Source organism: Peromyscus californicus, unplaced genomic scaffold (assembly GCF_007827085.1).
Source record: "Peromyscus californicus insignis strain IS unplaced genomic scaffold, ASM782708v3 Scaffold_10__1_contigs__length_136768540, whole genome shotgun sequence".
Lineage (NCBI taxonomy): Eukaryota > Metazoa > Chordata > Mammalia > Rodentia > Cricetidae > Peromyscus > Peromyscus californicus.
In genome coordinates this window covers 21,503,687-21,526,242 of record NW_026294391.1, presented here as the reverse complement: position 1 = coordinate 21,526,242, position 22,556 = coordinate 21,503,687, and the positions used below count along the sequence as shown (strand labels likewise).

General features: G+C 38.3%; 1 protein-coding gene across 4 annotated transcripts in view; it reads left to right on the top strand.

Annotated features, from left to right (window-relative positions):
* Arhgap6 (Rho GTPase activating protein 6) overlaps nucleotides 1-22,556 on the top strand; it is a 499,280-nt gene that overhangs the window by 453,043 nt on the left and 23,681 nt on the right. For all 4 annotated transcript variants that reach the window (XM_052713349.1, XM_052713423.1, XM_052713492.1 and 1 more), the window contains exons 6-9: nucleotides 3,779-3,834; nucleotides 6,601-6,751; nucleotides 7,765-7,913; nucleotides 15,415-15,594. In XM_052713349.1, the coding sequence (XP_052569309.1) occupies nucleotides 3,779-3,834; nucleotides 6,601-6,751; nucleotides 7,765-7,913; nucleotides 15,415-15,594 (536 nt within the window). The remainder of the gene's footprint in view (nucleotides 1-3,778; nucleotides 3,835-6,600; nucleotides 6,752-7,764; nucleotides 7,914-15,414; nucleotides 15,595-22,556) is intronic.

Sequence of the window (22,556 nt, the reverse complement as noted above, 5' to 3'; positions counted from 1 at the left end):
ATCAGTTTCAGGGACAAAACTCAGCCAAGTTCTTTTTGAGATCAGTGTCTTTTCAGTGTATACTTTTTTTAAAGTGACTGCCTTAAGCCCTGGTTATTGAATGACTAAACTGTACTTCCTTTGTCTCTGAGGAAAATCACTGTGAAGTTATGTCAGCAAAAGCCATTGTTGATCCAAAGACTGTCATTTGTTCTACCTTAAAAAATAAATCCAATTCAAAAACCAAAATATATTAGAGTCGATTGAAATCAGAATTAATACCCAGTGAGTAACTGCAAAGAATGAAGAATTTATCTAATAGAAATGGGCGTTTCTGAACAGCTTAGAGAAATTTGTCCAAATGAATAGTTCTACTTTTGTAAAAATTCCCTTCTGATATCTTTATTTTGTTGAAATTTTGAGTATTCAGAAGCCATCTAAGAATAAGAAAATATAAACTTAGCAAAATACAGTATTTCTAAGATGTCATGTTATTTTGTTTTTTAAATTGCATATAGAAGACTCATCAAACCAATTCATGGCTTGTCTTTCTCTAAATAATAGCACATATCAAATATTATTCTAAGTATTCTATATGCTCTGATTAATAGAATCAGTATATACATTTTGAAGCAGGTGCTTAAGATCATTTTACAGAGGAAGAAATATAATTCTGTATCCTACTCTAAACTGAATCTCATATTTTAGGCTTACCAAAGAAGTAGAAAACATAAATTAGGTTGGGATTTGGTCTCATTTAGGAAACAAATTAACAGCCATAATAAGGAGATTACCCCCAAACAAAGCATCCTTACCCCCAAACAAAGCATCCACGCATACAGATGTAAATCAGCAATAACCAACCTCCCACTACAATTCTCTCAAATCATCTGGAACTTCAGGATAACACTTTTGAAAAACAGAACTGATAAATGGGATGTTTATTCTGTTGTATTTTCTAACAAAAAATAAAATCCTTTGGAAACCCAACTAAAAAGTGTTAACATTTGGGGCAGGAGAGATAGATCGGTAGCTAAGAGCATTTGCTGCTACAGCAGAAGACATGGCATAAGTTGCTAGACCCCACAAAGTAGCTCATAAACCATGCTTAGCTCCAGGTTCAGAAGATCTAACTCCCTCTTCTTACCTTCATAGGCATCAGGGATGTGGTGCAATATATACATGCAGGCAAAATGTACACATAAAATAAAGGTGTTAGTACTTAATATCAAAATGTAAAAAAATTACTATTTTGAGATAAATCAAGAATCATTGATACCATATAGTAATGAAATAATTAATACTAATGCAAAAGATACACATGATTGCCTATAATATAAAGGCCCTGTGAAAAGAACTGCAAGCCTTTACTTTGTTGTTTCTGGATAGAAAGAAGTAATGCTATAAAGTTTTCAATTCTTTCCAATTAATGATGTATTGCACTAGTCAGAATTCTTTCGGTCACAGGAGAAAGAAACTTAGATGAAAGCAGATTAAGGAGAATGTCCCCCTACCTCTTCCAGTACCCTATAATCCTTATTTATATGCTTGGAGTCTGAATGCAAGATTCAAAAAATACAATGAGGATTCTCTGTTTACCGGCTTTACTCTCAATAACTATATTCATGTGGTTTCAAATAGCCACTATCACCTCCAATCTAGCACCATTCTCATACTTGATTATGAAGAGGAATGAGCTAACAGTGAAAAAATGTAAAAGATGTAGATAATGCTCCTCAGTAGTGATGATGAAGGATTCTTAAGAAAATGGAAACGGCCGGGCAGTGGTGGCACACGCCTTTAATCCCAGCACTCGGGAGGCAGAGCCAGGTGGATCTCTGTGAGTTCGAGGCCAGCCTGGTCTGCAAAGCGAGTTCCAGGAAAGGCACAAAGCTACACAGAGAAACCCTGTCTCAAAAAACCAAAAAAAAAAAAAAAAAAAAGAAAAGAAAATGGAAACCATGTATGGTATCACATGCTTTTAATCCCAGCATTCAGGAGGCAAAGACAGGTAGATCTTTTTGAATGAGAGATCAGCCTGGTTCACATAGTGAGACTGTCTCCAAAGGAAAGAAAGAAAATGGATAAACATCTGTGTCTTCTGAAGGAAGAATACAATATATATTTGATAATATTCTTACCACTGATAATTACATCTGGCCATAAAAACCTCATGCTTTAACTCTCATGTTATTGGGAGATTAAAGGGAGAAGGGAATCATATAAGTGACATCATAGAATACCCAAATCTAGTCAGTGGGGATATTTACAGTGGGAACTTAATGCTCTTTCTTTACCAAGTCAAGTGTGTAGGGAGACAGAAAAAAAATAAAGGAAGATGAAAATGCAGATTAAGACATTAAAAGCCACATTGACTCACAATTTGCAAAACTTATGTGGGTATTGACAGAAAAGTCAATGTTATTAAATAACTATTGTTAAAATTTCCAATATGTGGTTGTAAGAGTGTTTGCTATATTTAAAGACAAATCTTTTAAAGACTTATTTTATGTCTGTGTGTGGGTCTAAGGTTATTGTTGTACACCACATGCATGCAGCTATCTTCAGAGGCCAGAGGATGCTGAATTTCCTAGACGTGGAGTTGCAAAGGTTTGCAAGCTGCCATGTGGGTGCTAGGAAATAAACCAGGGTTCTGTGGAAGAACAGCAGTGCTCTTAACTACCAAGCCATTTCTTCAGCTTCAATTTCCCCACAAGAAATAAAATATTATAACCTATTTCATTATTCTAAATAATTTTTAAACATGAAATTTATAGGAACTTGGACTCTTTATCAAATTTGAAATAGATTTTTTCTATTCATAAGGAAAACATACTTTTTAAAGAAAAATCTATAAAATGTAGAACAGTTAAACAGTTAAGAAACAATCACAGCTAGACAGTGATGGTGCACACCTTTAATCACAGCACTTAGGAGGCAGAGACAGGTGGATCTCTGTGAGTTCAAAGCCAGCCTGGTCTACAGATCGAGTTCCAGGACAGCCAGGGCTCTATAGTGAAACCCTGTCTCAAAAAAAAAAAAAAAAAAGCAATTACTTTAAATTTCAGTTTATTTCTATTCAGCCTTTAAAACTCCCTGAAAAAATATATTCATCTATCACTTTGTTGAAATCATACTACATATATACATACATATATATATGTATACATAAATCTATATCTATACCTATATATAAGTACATATAATATTTATATCTATAGATGTAGGTGTAGATGTATATATAGATATATACATGAAGAGAATGCCACTGCTTTCACTTGATGGTAGAACACAGAGTTTTCATGTTTATAAAAATTTCTTATAAATGTCATTTAAAAAGGATGTACAATAGTCTGTCATATGAGTGGACCCAAGTTAGCTCCCAATACACAGCTTGTTTTTCTCTTATAAATGTTCCTACTCTGACCTCCTCTGTGTAGCTGTCTTTGTTCACATTTTTGATCATCTTAGAATCATGCCATAGATATAGAATTACAGGGCCAATGCCTATAAAAAAGATCTCTCTGACTTATAACATCAATAGTCACTCACAAGGGAAAGAATTCTCGTCCCCAAACATTTAAGGTAAAATAATTCTGATGTTTAAAGAGCCAACTATGTATCTGGAGAAGGTGAATAGTATGGCATATGGAAGTGCCGCTGAACACTGTGAAGTCACTGCTGTTCTGCATGTCACAGCTCTGTACAAGCATTCTATACGGTTTCTACACTGCTTTCATTCAGAGTCTCAATCATAAAAAAAAAAAAAAAACTGTTGATTTTGTTTGCTTATTTACAGGCCTCCAGACAGTGGGGATATTTCGAGTTGGAAGCTCAAAAAAGAGAGTAAGACAAGTAAGTGAAAACTGAAGGTTATATTGTCCGTTTCCCTTGACACTTCATTGAATTACTAGGTGGAAAGTTCAAGATTATATAAATTCCTTCTGACTATCTTTTCCCAACCTTCCATCTGATTATGGTACAATTAAATCCCAGGAGATGAAACACAACTCAGAAGCTTAAAAGAGTGAAGTTGGGATAAAAACACTGAAGGAATATTTCTGGACATGCCCAAATAGAACATAATTTCGTAGTGGCTGGTTTTACCCAAATGTACTAGGAAAATGCCATACATACTCTCATCTAATCTGATGAAAAATAGATGCTTTATAAGATTTTATGAAACCATTGGTCCCTGATTCATTTCTAATGATAAACTGTGTTCCTTGTTTTTTCCAGCATTACACTACATTCTTCTGGCAGAAATTTGATATTAGATTGTCAAGGCTAGTTTCCTTTGATCAGATAGATTTTGGGGGTTGTGATGGCTTCCTAAAAGGCAAACCATTCTTTAACAAACAGAACCCATTTGTTAGCAAAAGACGCTTACAATGTTATTGTTCGCCTATTGGTTGAAACAGAAGAAAATAAAGAACTCTACAATTTAAAAGTTAATCCAAGTAGAAATTTTAGTTGAAGTTAAAGAATTGTTTGTATGTTGAAGTAAATACCCTATCATGTATTTCTTTTGGTCTAGTTTATTTGTATTCTTAATGATTACACAAGATGAGTGAATAACACCATATCACCATGATACTTGTAAAATGTAAAATTAAGGAATACCTTTATTAATAATGTCTTATTGAATCATCCCTTCAGCTGCAGTCCCCTTCACCCCTTTCTTCTCAGGATTATAGAAATTTAGAAATTCAATTCGAGATCATGTGATTAAACAAGCTCCTTTCAAAGTCCACCTCTCTCTGTCTCTGTCTCTCTGTCTCTGTCTCTCTGTCTTTGTCTCTGTCTCTCTATCTCTCTGTCTGTCTCTGTGTGTGTGTGTGTGTGTGTGTGTGTGTGTGTGTGTGTGTGTGTGTGTGTGTGTGTGTTTATGCCGTATGTGCGTGTTTAGAAAAAAATGCTGTATCTGAACTAGCTTGATTGCAGTAATGCTATGGGTGCACTCCTCATTCTGGCTGTCTTGCAAATGCTAATGGAAAATTGTCTGGAATCAGTGAGCAACTGAGGGCAGTGATTGGTATTTTCATCAAGTGGACAGATGATGAGTGCCAGCAATTATTCCTTGACATTTTTGGATCCATAAAAAATGGAGATTTTTTTTTGCATAGGGATTTACTTAAGGATTACTCACTCCATAAGATGTAATTAGTGGTAATTTAGGACTAAATTCAAGCATGAAATGAATGGATGGATAATTAACTCACTATTTTATGTTTTTATGTAACTTTTACATACCTGTACTTTTTCTTCAAACTATAAGAGCTAGGGATGGGGAGATGGCTCTTGGTGTGTAAGCATGAGTTCTGGTCCCCAGCACCCACATAAAAAGCCTAGCATGACCACATACCTATAAAGTCAGCACTAGGGGTGGGGGAAGGCAAGCAGAGACAAAAGAATCCCTGAAGCTTTATGGCCTCCAGCCTGCTCAAGAAATGGAAAACTCCAAGTTCAGTTCAGTAAATGATCTTGTCTCATGGGCATACGAAGTCTAGTGATAAAGGAAAACACTCAGCATCATTCCCTGGCCTCCACATTTGTATACTTGCACACACATGTTCACATACATCCTGCACCCACAGAGAGGGGAGGGGAAATATGAATATTTATGAAGTAAGAACTTGTCATTTGTGGTGTTACCTACTTATCTACCTTGTATCTCTACTTCTAAGGGATGAAGTTGGCTTACAGACTTTGCCTCTCTATTTACTGGTGTACTTGCATACTATGAGAGTCTATAATAGGGGCTGAGACCCAGCATAATGTGATGAGTCTTTGTTGAATGAATGGATGAATAAATGAATGAATGAACTAAAGAAGTCTTACAGAAGTTTATTATGCTGTCTATCCATGGACTTGCATAATAATTTATACAACAGAGAACAATGCAGAAGGCACATCAAGCTGTCAGAGACAAAAGCAGGGCATATTATCTCTGCCATCTTATCATGTTTTCCTTCTGCTATCCTTGGTAGTAGGCTTTGTATAATTATTAAGTCTGAGAAGCTTTCTAGTAATTGCTCATAAGGCCACTCTGACAAATTAAAGATAACTTTCATTTCAATGTATCATCTTTTAAGCCTTCATCATACTATATCTCATCCACATCTTTAGTGTTTTTGATTTTTTTGTTGGTGTTCTAGTCAACTATCAAAATTCCAATGTGATGTGTTTGGTGACAGGCACAAGTGTTGTATAATAGTTCTCGCACATTTACACTTGACCTAAATTATCTTCTAACTCTTAACCCTTACTCCCAACTTCTTGATTCTTGTTATCTAGTCCCTCTGAGTACACCATTAACAACAAATCCACAACTAGTTTTTTAATAATACATTCAAATACATATACATATATATATATGTATGTATGCATTCATAATTAGTATGTGTAGAGTCTGTAGCTGAAAGTGACATTGTTTCCTTTTTTCCATTCTTGTGATCTCTGCAGACTTAATACCAGATTTTATCCATCAAAACACTTTTTGGGGGGTGAGCACTAAACACTGAGGTTAGATGGTTCTAAGGTGTCACTGACTATATGAAGCTTCTTGTCAAATTAACCCCGAGTCTTATGTAACTGATACTTGAACCGTTGATTTTCCAGTTGCGTGAGGAATTTGACCGTGGGATTGATGTCTGTCTGGAAGAGGAGCACAGTGTTCATGATGTGGCAGCCTTGTTGAAGGAGTTCCTCAGGGACATGCCTGACCCGCTTCTCACCAGGGAGCTATACACAGCATTCATCAACACTCTCTGTACGTAACAAAGCCAGATTTGCGGGAACATATCCTTGAAACAGCAGGATGTCCAGCTCACTCATGAAAATCTTGTGCATGTGTTTTCCAATAACTGCTTTTGCCTTTATTGGTCTCTAATGAATGGGCTATTTGGGGGATTTTCTGAGATATACCCTGGGGGAAACTAGCAAGAAGAAAGCTGGGCTAAAGTGAATGGGAAAAGCCAAGAAGAATTTCAGATGTTTTCAAATGACCCCAGGAAAGTAGAAAGTACTATAAGTTGATGCTTTGAAGTGCTGGCAAGAGCTTGCATTGAGTCTGTGCCTAAAAATGAATCCTGGCTTCTGGTATGAGGAAGGAGGAAGCCAAAGAACCCAGAGTAAGAAAGAGGGCAAACAACATTCTCAGTGGAAGCAAAATGGCATAGCCCAGTACCAGTGCTTTCAAAGGAGCTGTGTCTAGCACACAGACCCCAGAGAAGGAGAAAGGTTGGGGAGGAAGAGAAGGGAAATGTCAGAGATGTGCCAGCCTGCACACATTTCTTCCTGCAAAGCAGTAATTCCAGTAGGATTGTGGCTGAGAAAGAAGACAGTGTCTTTGTCACATATCTTGGATATTGCCAACAAAAAGTCTATACCTGGTATATTGTTCAAGAGAAAAGGCCTTTAAACACATTATAAAAATTTCAGAACATTCACCAATTCCCAGCCACTGTCAGCAGATAGTTATCAGTGGGTACTAAAACCCATTAAGTCAGTTTGAGTAATGAGTAAGAGAAAGGAAGCTGATGGAAATAAGGGAGATAGAGTTATTTTTTTCTCATGATTTCTCTGGCTGTCCAACTATTCTCTATACCTTTCATAGGTTTTTGTAGCTAAGCTGCTAAAGTAGTGGGAAAATGGGTTAAGTTACAAAGTAGGCCTGGCCTGGGTAACTTTGTTCTTAAGGTAATGTAGATGAAACCCAACCTCAGTGTCCAAACGGTGTCAGCCCCTCTGGTCTTACTCAAAATGTCTCTCTGCCTTGTGTAGTGTTGGAACCAGAAGAACAACTGGGCACCTTGCAACTCCTCATCTACCTTCTACCTCCCTGCAACTGCGACACCCTCCACCGCCTCCTACAGTTCCTCTCCATTGTGGCCAGGCATGCCGATGACAATGTCAGCAAAGATGGACAAGAGGTATGCTGCCATAAATAGAGTGACTTCTTTTCTACGGTTCATCTGCTGTTCTAGCTGTTAAAGTACAAGCCATCAATATGGCCACACATTTCAATTGGAAAACATGACACCTCACCGTCTGCATTAGTTACTTATCTCATTACATCAACAAAATACCTGACAAAAGCCACTGAAGGAAGGAGGGGTTTGTTTGTCCTGACAGGCAAGTCATGCTGACAGGAAAAAGCAGCAAGTGGTCACACTGTGTCTATAGTGAGAAAGAGGGGAGAGATGTCTGCTGACAGTCAGCTTACTTTCTCCTTTTTATTCAGTAGGGACCCCAGCCCAGGGAATGACATCACCCACATTTAGAGTGGGTCTTCCCACCTCCATCTAATGTAGATTACACATCACTGACATGCTGAAAGATTTGTTTTCATGGCCATTATAAATCCAATCACAAGTCCTCTGACCTAGATGTTTATGTAATAGTGTTGCCCTCCCAGGGCCTTCTCTGGGGGCTCAGTTTCATGAAAACTGTTGACCTCCTCGACATTTCAATGATGCCTCAAAATGAGGCTCCTACTTTCCACAAAGATGTTTACTCAAGCCTAAACTTCCATTTGTGAGAGGAAGATAAACAACTGGCTACAGAAGGGTTTGAAAATGTGTAAAAATGAAATGTGGGAGTGCAAGAAGGATACCATTCTTGTAACTGGCTAAATCTGTTTTGCTGACTTGGAATCAAAATGTGACACACACACACACACATACACACACACACACACACACACACACACACACACACACACACACACACCTTATCTCATCTGCTTTTGTGTAGAGAGGTCCTTTCATTCCTTAAATTACTTCTCCAAAACAGGCATTTGCTGAATGAGATGGAGCTTCTATTCTGCTTTTAAGTCAAGTATGGACTGTACTGGAGGTTCTGGTTTTTATTATTTTATATAGCCGTGCCACTTAGGGTCAATTGCTAAAGGCATTTTTGCAGAAGTTTCATAGACCATTTAAACATATTCTAGTTGAAACTGCTCCCAGTTCAGGGCTAGTATGATCCCTCCTCCCATATGAGATTTGAGGCTATGGTTCTCTTTGGTCACACTCACACTTTCAAGCGTTTTACAGTTTCATCATTGGTCAAAAGACACAGCCTGCTAGCTGGTACCATATTAAATCTTAACCCTCATAGAGGACCCCATTTCCTTCTTTGATTTCACATAGTCATACTTCTCTCTGATGTTAGTTTTTCCAAGAGGCCTCAGAGCCATTAATAGGTTAGTATGTACCATAAATCAACAAAAAGGAGCCAGAGGTGTTCCAATCTTACTTAACCACAGTTCCAATCTTACTTAACCACAAATGCTGTTATTTAAATTATTAAGCAGAGCTCAGCTACATGACGGACTTCTATGCTTCTCAGATTTAGTTCCCACAGGGCATGGACATATGTAATTTTTTTGCCATAGTTGAGAAAAGCAATTCTGCATTTCTCCTCCTCCTTCCCACCAGGAGTGTGAGAACGGAAATTGAACTTTCTCAAGGTAGCCATTTTTCTCTGTAGGAGTTATAATTAGTGAAACCCCCACTGACTTCAGGTTTCATCATATAGTCCTGACACCTTATTTCAACATACACAGCTCTTCCATGGGTAGACTATAATTCTCATAATTGTTACATAGTTACATTATCCGTCTGGGTGTCAGCCTTTATGGACTACAGAGATAATAGAAGCTGTAGAGTCTAGTGACTGAGTGGAAACATAGCCCTGATTGGAAGGTATGCCAATTGCCTCTCTGGTGTTCCTTAAGTACTATGTGAGAAGGAGAAAGCTGAGTCTTGGGTGATTAAAAAGGTACTGAGGAAAGCAAAAAGTCCAGTCCAACTTGCTACCATATTGCCTTTGGAGAATAATTTTCAAACACCCAGTTTTTAGTTCAAAGCTCAACAAGACTCCATTACTCATGCTCCAAATAAGACACTATTCCTAGGTGAAAAATATAGATTAATCTTAGCCTGCTAGGATCCTAGCTACCATTATGACTCCTATCACGTGTTGATTTTTCTGCCATAGTACCTAATCCTTTGAATAGGCAAGAAAAATATCATTGTACCCACTTTTCATGGGTAGAAACTGAGGGAGAGTAGTTAGGTAACTTAGCACATGTCCTCCAGGGAGCTTCCACTTATGACAATATAACTGGCACGTTTATACAGTTTACCACTCTGGAGAAGTACCATATACCCTCTTCACTGTAGATTTGCAAAGTAATTAGGACAGTATCCATGTAAGTAACAGTAAAAAGCTGTTGCAGAGGGGTCTCTTTCATCAATTCATATATATCATCATACTGGCTGGTGATCAGATGGATTCTGCAAGTAGTGAATATCCAGCTGTCCTTCAGACTTCAGCCAGTCTAAGTTACTTAGTTAAAATGGCAGGGAAAATGGAAGGACAGCATTACTTCCTTGGACAGGTTAGAAGTGACTATAAGCAAGCAGCATGTTGGATTAAGGCTACAGAGCAGAGTAGTACTGAGGGGATGGCAGGAAACTGGGGCATGTTCATAGATTATTGAATGCTTCTGCAGGTAGATTCACCATCCTGCTAAGATATGAACTTTGGGAGCACTGGGAAACAGATGATATAATCTATGCTGTAGATTAATAACACAGAGAGGGAGACAGAGACAGAGAGACAGAGAAGGAGAGAGACAGAGAGAATATGTGTTAGGAAGCTTTTGTATCAATGGCAGTAGAGAAAACAGGAATCTAGAGGTGGAGGAGATGAAGACAGAAGGCAAACAGACATTCAGAGAAGGGACAGACATGAGCTAGAAGACCTGCAAATAGCTCCATGGAGAATACTGAATACAAACCTTGTAGGGGGTTGAGTAGATGGACCACATAAGTATAGAATAGGAATAGGAGTTAACTAAACTCCTCTAATAAACGCTAAGGGTAGAGGTAGAGAAACAAAGAAGAGGTTCTTTGCTTAGAACCTTAGAATTGTTTAGTTGCATGAACAGGTAGGAAACACAGAATGAGCAGAAGAATGGAGAAAGGCAAAATATTACATAGTAAATTATGGACAAATAACAGAGCATTTCTCCAATTCTTCTCCAACCTATTTGTTAGTTTGTAAGGCATTTGTTAGGGCATCACTTCTTTACGGATTGCAGCATGGAAGAAAACTGATTCAGATTAGTTTTTTAAAAAGCCTGGAAGCTCACAAAGCCTTGCCAGAGCTTTGTCTCTTTGAAAGAGGAAGAGAAGGGAAAGCAGAGTCAGGGCCAGAAAAGGCCTACACTTCCTCATCTGCAAAGTGAAAACATCATGTCCTTTCTAATATGTGCTTAAAACTCAGTGCACTCTTCATTGGTAAGATCATGAAGATATATCAGAAAAGTATATGTATATGTTGAGGTCAACCCATTGGTGGTGTTTTGGGGAAAATTGTGGTATCTTATTGAATTTTTTTGTCTTATGTTAATTTTGTTTTGTTCTATTTTAGCTTGCTATTTGCTTTGCTACTTAGAGAAAAAAAAGAAATTTCCAGGTTTAAGAAACAATCCATTTCCTCTTTTTTAACAACAACAACAAAAGATTATAGTAGGAATATAACCCAAACCTCCTGAGGGTAGTTTTTCAGAGTTTAAGACTCTGCTGACGTTGCACAGAAAATATGGTATGACTAGGCATTTGTTTCATGAGAGAGGCTATAGCTGCCATCAACTCTCAAAGGAACTATATAATAAGCACCAAAGACCCAATGTGGAGCCATGCTTTCTGATCTTTGAGGAGGTACTTGATTCTAAGACATGGTAAGTTAGATATGGTAAAGATTCTGCCTCCCTTGCCTCAGCCTCCTCAAGCCTTACTTTAAAGCTCATTTTCGCATCTCCCCATGCTCTTATAGGGTCTGCCAACCAAGGGCAAACAGGAGGAGGTATACCCATATAATGAAATGGACAAAAGGCTGGTACCAGCACAGCTGTATGGCTTCACTTCCTACTCACTGTTCTACCTCCTCCTGGCTCTGGGCCTTCTTGCCCCACTATCTATAAAATGACCATGGGAGCAGCTGCTTTCCACATAAGCTTATCTAGAGAAAGAACTGAAAAAGTCTTTGGAAAGCCCCTAGTTAATGTCTGGAAACTCTGGACTTTTAATACATGCTATTTATACAGTGCTTAGAAATTATCTGGGATGCTTACTTAGTGAAGATAGAAGATTTCCTGGAATTGGCTGACTAACTAAATCATGCAGTAATGGCCTGGTTTTGAGCGCTCCTGTTACCTAGACAGACCATATATACTTTAACTAGCTAACTAATTAAAGTCCATATGTGTATATATTAAAACATGGGGAGCAAAGGTAGGAGATGTCCAGGAACAAGACTTCTTCAAAATTTAATAAACAGCAAAACAAAACATAAAATGGGAACAAAGTGCAGCAGCTTGGGCTGCAGCTGGAATTCATGTGCAATCTTACAGACGGATAGTATTGCATTCCCAGAATAGCAACCAGAGAAGGAGAGAGCGGAAACAGAGCTCTGGATTGTCCTTGTACTAAACATTCTTTTAAGTGAAAACAAAATCTTTGGTTTCTTCATGCTTGAAAAAAAAAAAGGAGAAAACTCCAATTTTACTTTAAAGGGGGCTGGAGAAGCTTTCCAGATGCCTCCAAGTTCTGAAAGGAAGAATTGGAAAATGACACATATTTTATTTTCTCCTTAACCATGAATTTTCAGGAAGAGGATTGAAAAATAGAATAAAAACTTACAGAGCTTCATGTCAACAAAATAAAACAAAGACCGAGTAACTAAAAGTCCCACAGACAATGTACTGTCTCTTTATATTTGGAAATTTTACCATACAGAATACTACTTTCCTTTGGTGGTGACTTGTTTATCTGAAAATAGTCTCATCCTTTAACAACAACAACAACAACAACAAAAGCACCCGAGTTTCCGTAGTGAGCTTGCAGGACAAATCTCCCACCAGTTCTGAGCTTCACATGGTAAAGGCCTTCAACTTAGCCATTCTGTGGAGATTCCTGAGTCCTGAGTCCTATGTGAGACCACCACATACTGTCTCAATGATAGTGTGGATCTTCCTTGGGTTTGGGGTATAACTTTTACCTGGACAGCCCTCAGCATTCTTGGCTAATGTTAACAAGAGAAATCAAAGTTCACACAGACCAATAGCTCTTACTGAGGAAAATTTTGCCCTACAAGGTACACAGAGCCCCATGTGGAAACACCTGTAGTTGGCACAACTGGATGTGAAGGGGTGCTACTAGACTTTAATGATCTAAGGCCACTTAATATCCTACCCTGCATGGGACAGTCCATGCAGCAAAGAATAGTCTGCTACAAATTTCACTACTGCCATGATAGATAGACCCTGGATTAGAAATATTTAGCCAGGCTTTCCTTCCCATGTGAAAAAGGCAAGTAAGTAAAACGATTACTGAGCTTTTAAAAATGCTCATAGTCCTTATTATAACAATTTAACTTGGAGAAATGACTCCCAAGACAGTGCTCAGCCAAGCACATAAATGCCTTTGTGTAGATATTTCTGTACATTATTCATAGCAACAGAAGACTGAAAATGGCACAAATGCATATCATTTGGCTGTGCTTAAAGCAAATCATGATCATCAGTTTATGCCATTTGCTGCTAACGGCCAAAAAAAGTGAAGAAATGTTTGAAATTGGGAGATGAATGCAACATGTTGGTAAGAGACAACAAGCAAGTTACAAAGTAGGATATGGAGTGAGACTCTAGCTTTCAGGAGAAAAAACTGTATCACGGGTTTCTGTGCAAATAGGCACTTAAGAAAGAATTTGAGCTGGGCGGTGGTGGAACACGCCTTTAATCCTTGCTCTCAGGAGGCAGAGGCAGGCAGATCTCTGTGAGTTCAAGGCCAGCCTGGTCTACAGAGTGAGTTCCAGGACAGCCAGGGCCATCACACAGAGAAACCCTGCCTCAAAAAAACAAAACAAAACAAAAAATAGATAGAGATAGAAAGCATTTGGACAAATGGAACTGGGGAGTGGTAGATGAAAGCTGTTCTGTTTCTACATGTGTGCCCATGCTTCTATTTATTAACATATTGAGCATGTGCATGTGTCTTTTTTTAATATTTTCACCTAAGAGTACTTTGCTGCCTTCATTATGTGCTTCCTGATAGTGCCACGCCCTGCCTACCCACTGTCTTTCCTTTTTGTCCCTGCTTGTGAGAGTGTTCCAGGAAGCATCTGCACTCACTGTTCTCACTGCCTGCTGCAACCCTGCAAAGGCTCTGCTCTAGACCATCAGAACCACCCTCCAGTCCAATCCAGAGGGGAATGAACAGAATGTCGTGGTGAACATCTGTCACAGGGGATCACACACTTGAAACTCCCCTAGCATTCCTTCCCAGCACATGTTTCTTCTATTCTCCAAATGTCCTTCTTGGTCTGTTTTATCAGCTGTTCCTTCAGGGTGTTTAAGTCTGAAGGACCCCACCTCAACCCTCTATACTCCTCACCAGTTCTCAATCGGTTTCTGTTACTTTTATTTAAACAAAAAATCCTCACCCCCAGTATGGCACCCTCATTATGTACACTGACAATCTACATGACAATTGCAAACTATACTTTACCCTTATTTCTTCTGTTGTAGTTCAGGAGCTAGCTCCTGAAACCTAGACTGTGGTACCATGTCCCATGTGTTGTCACACCACTGCTGTTTCTGGGGCCATAGATTGCTCTTTAAAACAGGCAAATCCTCCCTTCTCCATACAAAATCCTCTTGCTCTGATGTCCCACATATGTTCCTCGTGCTTTTGTGTGCTCCAGTGTGAAAATGTTCCTTACCCAGAGACTCTGCTTTTCATCAGAAGTACTGATTTCCTTCTTTCTCGATTTTTTTGTCAATATTACTATCTCCAAATTCTGGAGTCTTTGGAGTTGATAAGATCTTATTTTTTTGTACTCACTACCTGGGAATGAGAAGTGTATTTCCTTCCTTGAATGGGAGCCCTTTAAAATAATGACTATGCTGTGATGATTGTTGTTGGAAATGTTAAAAATAATCTTGACCCATGAAAAATGTCAAGCTTAGGGTAGTAATATGCTGAGTGGATGGATCAGTGGAGATGTTATGGATTAATGGGTAAAGGGACAGATGAAGAGACACATTGATAGATGGATTACTGAGCATCAATGTTCTTTAAGCACAAATGGTTTGGAGATGTTGAATAGTAAGAGTTTGACAATAAACACTTCAGAATTGCAACATTTTATTCCATGCACTATTGAGATGATCACTGAATTTTGATCTTGAATCCAAAATATGAAGCAAAGGCATATTACTATGTCCTCTTAGATTCTGACAAAGGTGATGTTTTCCATGCAAGGAAAAATTACTAATGAAAATATTTCATGGCTTATTGAACATCTAGCAATTAAAAAAGCAACATAAGAATAGTCTTTGTGGGTTATTTTCTACCATAGGTCACTGGGAACAAAATGACATCTCTGAACTTGGCCACTATATTTGGACCCAACCTGCTCCACAAACAGAAGTCATCAGACAAAGAATATTCTGTCCAGAGCTCAGCCAGAGCTGAAGAGAGCACAGCCATCATAGCTGTGGTACAGAAGATGATTGAAAACTATGAAGCTCTGTTCATGGTAAGTGGCCCTTCAGTGGTCACACATCTCAATGATTTTCTTGTTGGTTGCCTCTGGCAGTATAATGAAACTTAAATTTGCCACCGTCTGGTTTGCTGTTCTAGTCATGAGTGAACTCACTGGCAGTCAGACAGTTTTGCTCAAGTAGAAATTTCCATTACTCTGGTGTCACTATAAAAGTTTGTTTCCATGTTTTAACAATCATATCAGAAATATAAACTTCATTTTGTTGTCCCTTAAATAATAATCACATGTGAGGATTTAGTTACCCATGGAGCAGTAGTTCTTGCTCAAAATATTAATAAAACACCTCTTTTTGGAGTTCTATTATCTTTGTGAATTCACATGTTCATTAACCAACAATGGTGACATGGTTTCTCCAAGGTCAATCTTCACATTACACCTTCTGTATAAAATTTCATCTTTCTGTTCCATGCCCTTCCCTTGTCATTTCCCATGCCACTTATCTATCTCCTGAAGCCCATTACCATTCTTATTTATATTTATCTTGCTCAGCATTGTGCTGTAGTCATGCATGGCCATTTCCTCTAGTAGATTATAAATGCATTTAAAGCAAGGACTGTGTCCTTGTTATCGCTTCTCTGTATCCTTCGTACACTTTTGGAAGGTCCTTCATCTGGTAGGCACTCAGTAAATATTTTTTTGATTTGTATTGAATTACCAGTTCCTGTTTTTCTTCATAAAACTGCATTGCTTGCTCAAACTTCCCTTGAAACATTAGAACAAATGCCAATTTTCTTTTCTTCTATTTCTGGTCTCCTCTCAGATTGCATGTCAATTTTTACAGGAAAGTTCCTCATGTTTCTTTTGCTGTTTCTCTTATCATTTTTAAATGCAATAAATTGCCTATTCCACTGGGGCCTTCTGTGGCTCCTTCAACCTAGAATGCCAGCTACCTGTTCTGAATATCCTTCATAGTTTTCTACACTTATCAAATTCTTTATAGTATATTTATTGCCGTGCTTGTCCTACATGAATTTATTTTGGATATTCAAATGTCAATGATTTGGAATAGCTTCTTCATGCATCTTACCTATATTATTGTGATCAAGTAATTCAATACCCCATAAGCATGAATTTGACTTATGTAAAGTGAAAAAAATTACCTAGTTCTTAAGGTTATGACCAGAATCATTTGCTATGAGAAAGAGTTATATAGACTGTAAATATCTGACCAAATGTTAATTAATAATTATATTAGTTTGACAACATGAGCTGCCTTTAATTTCTGTATTTTAACACTAGAAACATAAGTATCATAATGTTTTATCAGATATTTGGTAGACTGCCTCATAGGTGGTGACTTCAGAACCTCAGATCCATGTACTGTAAGATTCTGTTATCCCTAGGCTTTTACTGTATATCTAAAAAGAGTGTCCATTATATGCACTGAATTCTATTGGCCAGAACTTACCCACAGATCATATTTAACTGCAAGGGAGGCTGGGAGTTGGACTCTGGCTAGATGCCCAAATGGAAGAGGAAATGCATTTACCACAGTGAATAGCAGTGGCATCTTGCTCCCCATTGTGTTTCTGAAGCATTGTCCCTGTGCTGCACATGGAAAACTCAAAAATGTTGAATTAGTCATCAACTATATAAATTTCACACTTCAGTCCAAATTCTCATAATTAATTACATATTTGGATGAATCAAATGTCTGAACTTTTCAATATTTTCATCAAGTTTTAAGTCACATATCATCTTGCCAAGTTATCTTGGCATTACTTCATGTTCTCTGGACTTTTTAACAAAATAATATCTCTCATCAATCTTAATTCTATTCTGTAAATTCTGTATTCTAAGCAAAGTTCTCCTTTATATGAAACCACAAACCATCAGAAATTTCTTTTCACCTCAGATACTAACAAAATGCTTCCTGATCTTCTTGAAAGGCGGAGGTCATTGTAATTATGTCATCCCTCTTCTCTCTACTTCCTGCCACCTGGAATAGTTAGGACAGCAGCAAAACATCAGTATTCTGTCTTGTGTGATGGTTTCCAAACCTGACTTTATTTTTATCACTCTCTGCAGGGATTGATGTTGAGATTCTCTTGGGCATTAACAAATATTTATGTGCACAAGTTATGGTTTGTGTTTCTTAAAGAAGTCCATCTTGATGACTTTGTCTAAAATCTAATGCCTCCACCCTCACTCTACTATTCCTGCTATGACTTCTACTACTACCAGCAAAACGCACACACACCACCACCACCACCACCACAACAGCAACAACAACAACCACACCACACCACACCACACCCTGACTTCATATTCACACTCTGTTCTTTTTCTCCTTAGAAGTAACCACTACTAATAGAAAACTTTGCTAATTTTTCTTTTCAGTTGTGTTTCTCCTCACCAAAATATAATATTTTCTGGTCGATGCATTTATTACTGCTGTGCCAATGGTATGGTAGAGACAAGATAAACATTGGTTAGATTCATGAGTGACTTGATAGTAGCTGTGTGATGTATGATTTTTGTCTCTCAAGTCCTGACTCTTACATGTGGGGAAAGTTTGGGCATGCAAGAATTAAATATACTTTTCTTAACGTAAGTTAACTGTCGGTGTACTCATGTCTGATCTCCTTAGATGGAGTGTGGGAACTATACTGAAAAAGAAAGGAACAGTGGAAGAAATTGAAGGAAAGAAAGACAAAGATCCTAAACCAGGGTCGGTAAAAATAAAGTAGAACCAGAAAACTTGACTACAATCTCTCTCTGCTATGTTAGTTACATGACCTCATCTTTGATTTTTATTTCTTTAGTTATCATGGAATAGTCTTAAATGAATGCTATCCAAGATCCTTTTTAGGTCTGACATCTGTGTGGCTGAGTGCTCCAGAACTGACTTCTTCTTTTATGTTTCTTAAAAGCATATAAAAAATTAATTTCATCACAATTTTTTATTCTCTTGGCATGCTTGGCCTTTCCAAATCTTTTCTGTTATACCAAGTATCATGAGAGAGCATGCCTATGGGTGGATAAGAATTCATCTGTGTGTGTAAAAGTTTGTTTAGTATTTTCATTTTTCAGATGCTTCAAATGACAGAACCTGCCAGCTGACTAAAGGTAGTTAGCCACTGTGTCTCTTCACAGTTCCTAGGAAGGTTTATGAGCTGGAAAAGGGATAAACTGCTACCATTGACAGACACTGCACATGAAGTCTTATTAGCAGCAATGGCTGTGAGCTTTTCCTTAAAAGCACAAAGCACCCTGAAAGCAGTCATTCCACAGAAGAACTGGTGGAAAGGATCTAGAAATCCCAAGAAGCCTGGCAATGATCTAAACATTGTTCTTAATGTCCTTCATTTTCTAATGTTGAGAATGTCTCCTCTGTGACCATAATCTGAGTTAATGAAAAATAGGAAAAGGCAAGAAAGAACCTGGCTTTGGCCCAGTATTCAAGAGGCACCTAAATTCAGAGGATAACATGATTCAAGAACAAGACTAATGTCTGGGGCTATATCTAAGTGATACAGTTATTACCCTGTTTGTATGAGCTCTTGGATTCTATCCCCTCAACCATGAGAACTGGTTGTTGTTATTTTTTTAAGGAGTCAGATTAGGCATTTGTTTGGAAGTCCTTGAACTGGAAATAGATCCTGATGACAACCTTCATGGTCATAGGCAAAGGTAATTGTGATGTAGTAGCTTATGTTTATAATCCAACTACTTAGGAGACTGAGGTAAGACAATCTCAGGAAGTAGAGGCCAGCCTGAGTTACAGAGTGAATTCCAGGTTGGCCTGGGCTACAGCTTAAGACTCTATCTCAGCTTCCTCAAAAAGACCAAGGCAAAAGATGATAATCGTAGTTCTCAAGCTTCACTGTGCAGCAGAGTTTGCAAGGAAACTTGTTAGACATTCAGATTCCTAGGTTACTATCCAGAAGATTGAACTGAATAGCACAGGGCCCAGGAATCAGCACTTTCTATTGAATCCCTTTAGGAGCTTTAACTAGATTCCTGTCATGCCTAGGGAAACCACATATTGGGAAACACAGATTGGGTGGAAAGACCATGAGCTTTGGAATTAGTTATCAAAATCCTGATCCCCTCCAAGCCATTTATTTGTAATATGACCTATGACCCCATGTTTATCTTCTCTAAGCCCTAGTTTTCTTCTGTAAAAAAAATGAGATTAAAGGACCTGCTTTATATGACTGTTTTGAAACTTAGAAATACCATGTAGCACATGTCATTTAGAAAAGGCATATAGCATAAGACTGACATATACTGTGCACAAAAATCAAACTGCTGCTGTCATGAAGCTCGAGTAATATGGTACCTGGTTTATCAAACACATTCAGGTGCTGCCTTGGAAAAAAAGCCCACCCTGGCCATTGTGAATGATACTGTCATCAACTAGCATGTGCACATGTTCCTAGTCCCTTCCCCACTCTTCATTTTTTTCTTTCCGTAGTACTGATAACCTTTAACTCATTCCATGATTAACTTATTTATTATGATCATTGAAACCAAATAGAATACAAATCTTATAATGTCAGTGGGTTTTGTTTGCTTGTTGAGACATGGCATCCCTATATACTCTGGGCTAGCCTTAAGCTCACATTCCTTCTGTGTCATCCTTTCCAGTGCTAACAATGAAGGCATGCACTATTGCACCCGATGAAAAGAGAGATTTTAGGTTGTTTTACACACTGACACCCACAGCATCTAGAAAGTACTTGGCAGAAGATAACGTTCAGTAATTATGTCTTGAATAGTGTGGCTCTATACTGCCAGAAAAAAAAATGTATTTTTGTTGCTGTTTTGGTTCAGCGCCTATACCTCTACAATTCCCATACTTCTAAATCATGACCCTCCATTTCTGTCAACAACTATTTTAAAACTAGTTGACATAAACTGGCACTTTCTGAAAACACCAGAAATAGAAGGTAAGAATCATTTGTTTGTAGATTGGTCTCCCAAGTACAAAGCATTCACTGTGGAAATCATTGAGGTGCTAATTGGTCTGCAAGCTGTCTCTTCTGTGAGTGATGGTGGGAAAATAACCCCTTACCCTTGGAATTAATGAGAGTTTCAGAGTGGAGTGGAGAAAGCTCTCAGCTTGTGCTAAGGAATGATATAGCATGTTCCATAGCATGGCTTTTTCAGAAAGGGCAAGGAAGAGAAGATACCATTTGAAGGTAGTGGAGAAGCCCTGAGTGCAGTGGAGATGTGGAAAGGAAGCACATTCTTATTGCATTGATTGTCAGCCCGAGCTGGAGATCCACTAAGGGCAGCAAAGATCAGAGGACATGGAAATTTATGAAGTGATCCATATTTTTTGAAATACATTGTATGAAAAATAATTTACTTTTAAGAAAAAGTTCAGCTTTCTGAATGGAGATGGAGGAGGGATGGATGTGGGGCTAGATAGGAGGTGAAGGGATGGAAGGGAAGGAGAGGAGGGAGGGGAAACTGTGGTCAATATGCAAAATAAATTTTAAAAATTAATAAAGATCAGAAGCTATGGTGAGATTTCCACAAGCTCAGCTGGGAGGCTAATTTTGCTTTGTGTTCTCTTCATTCCCCAGTGTGGATTGCATTTCTTTAGAATCTCTTTTGTATGCCATTCAAAGAGGGTCAAGCAGTCATTCAAGTCATCAAACAAGAAACCACCCTGAGGAATGTATCCCTCTAATTGGATATGCTTTTCATTTTCATGTTAATAGAGTAAAAAGCAACCACTGTTTATGTGCCACAGGTTAAGCTTGGCACTATGCACAACATCAGCTTCTCTAGATATGGCCACCTGTGAGGAGTAAGACAAGTTTGTGTGCCCAAGCAAGGCCATGCCTAAGTAGCTTATTTCTAAAGCACAATGCCTCCCCATGGGGAAAAAAGTCACAGAGGTACTTGGATGCAGTATCTCCTAGAGGGAGGCCAACTGTGGACAAAGAAAGAGACAGTGGCGAGTCAGGAGACCTTTAACAATTTCCATACCTCTAAACTAGTTAAAGCATCTTCCCAACTTAATGTTGAAGCCAACAGCTAGTCTAAGTTCCTGCTGGTGTTTTGCTCGCCTGTCCTTGTCTGCAAAGACACAACACCTTTCCATTGGGATCATATGCAGGCAGGAAAGAGCAAAAGGACATTGCTCCTGAGCTGTTTCACCTGTTGCCATGAAGCACTGCTCATTTTTCTTTCTTTCTTTTCTTTTCTCTTTTGTGTTTTTTTTTTCTTTTCTTGCTTAAATCATTCTCAAAGAAACCCTTTGGATCTTCCACTGTATTTGCTCACTAAAGTTCTTCAATTACTCCCAAAAAAACTTCAAGAAATACTCACTGAAGTCAGGGCATTGTGGATCATACTTTTAGTACCAGCATTCAGGAGACTGCATCAGGATGATTCCTGTGAGTTTGAGGCCACCTTGGGCTACATGGTGAGTTCCAGGTCAGTCTAAGTTACATAGGGCCTGAGAACCTGTCTTAAAAAATAAAAATCAAAGAAATATTTACCAAATTGAATTCCTCTTGAACCTCCACATATACCCAGAGCCTCCCAAAATAATGAACCTCCTGTCACGACAGAGCCACAAAAAGGTTTCAGGTTGATTTTGTCCTTGTTTGAGCTTTTACAATCCTTAACAGCCGAAGTGATTCCTTTCAGCATGTTAACTGAAATGTAGCATCATGATTTCCAGTGGCATTTACTTTTGCTGGGGAGTGTTGAGATTTTGAAATGCCAAAGCATTCTTTTTGGTCAAGTACAAAGTGGTGGATTGCTGTGGAACGCCCACTGACATATATGGAAGGGCTGGGTCCTGGGAACTGCTGTTCAGGGAGCACCTAATGGTTTGTTATGGAGAAAACTTGTACCATTTTTTCTCTTTTGGTGGTTTATGGAATAAACTACCTCATAGCAGTTATACTCTAGGCAATCATTCAAAGTTTCATTTTTAATTTGATAGGGTAGATTTTAATTGTGACAGT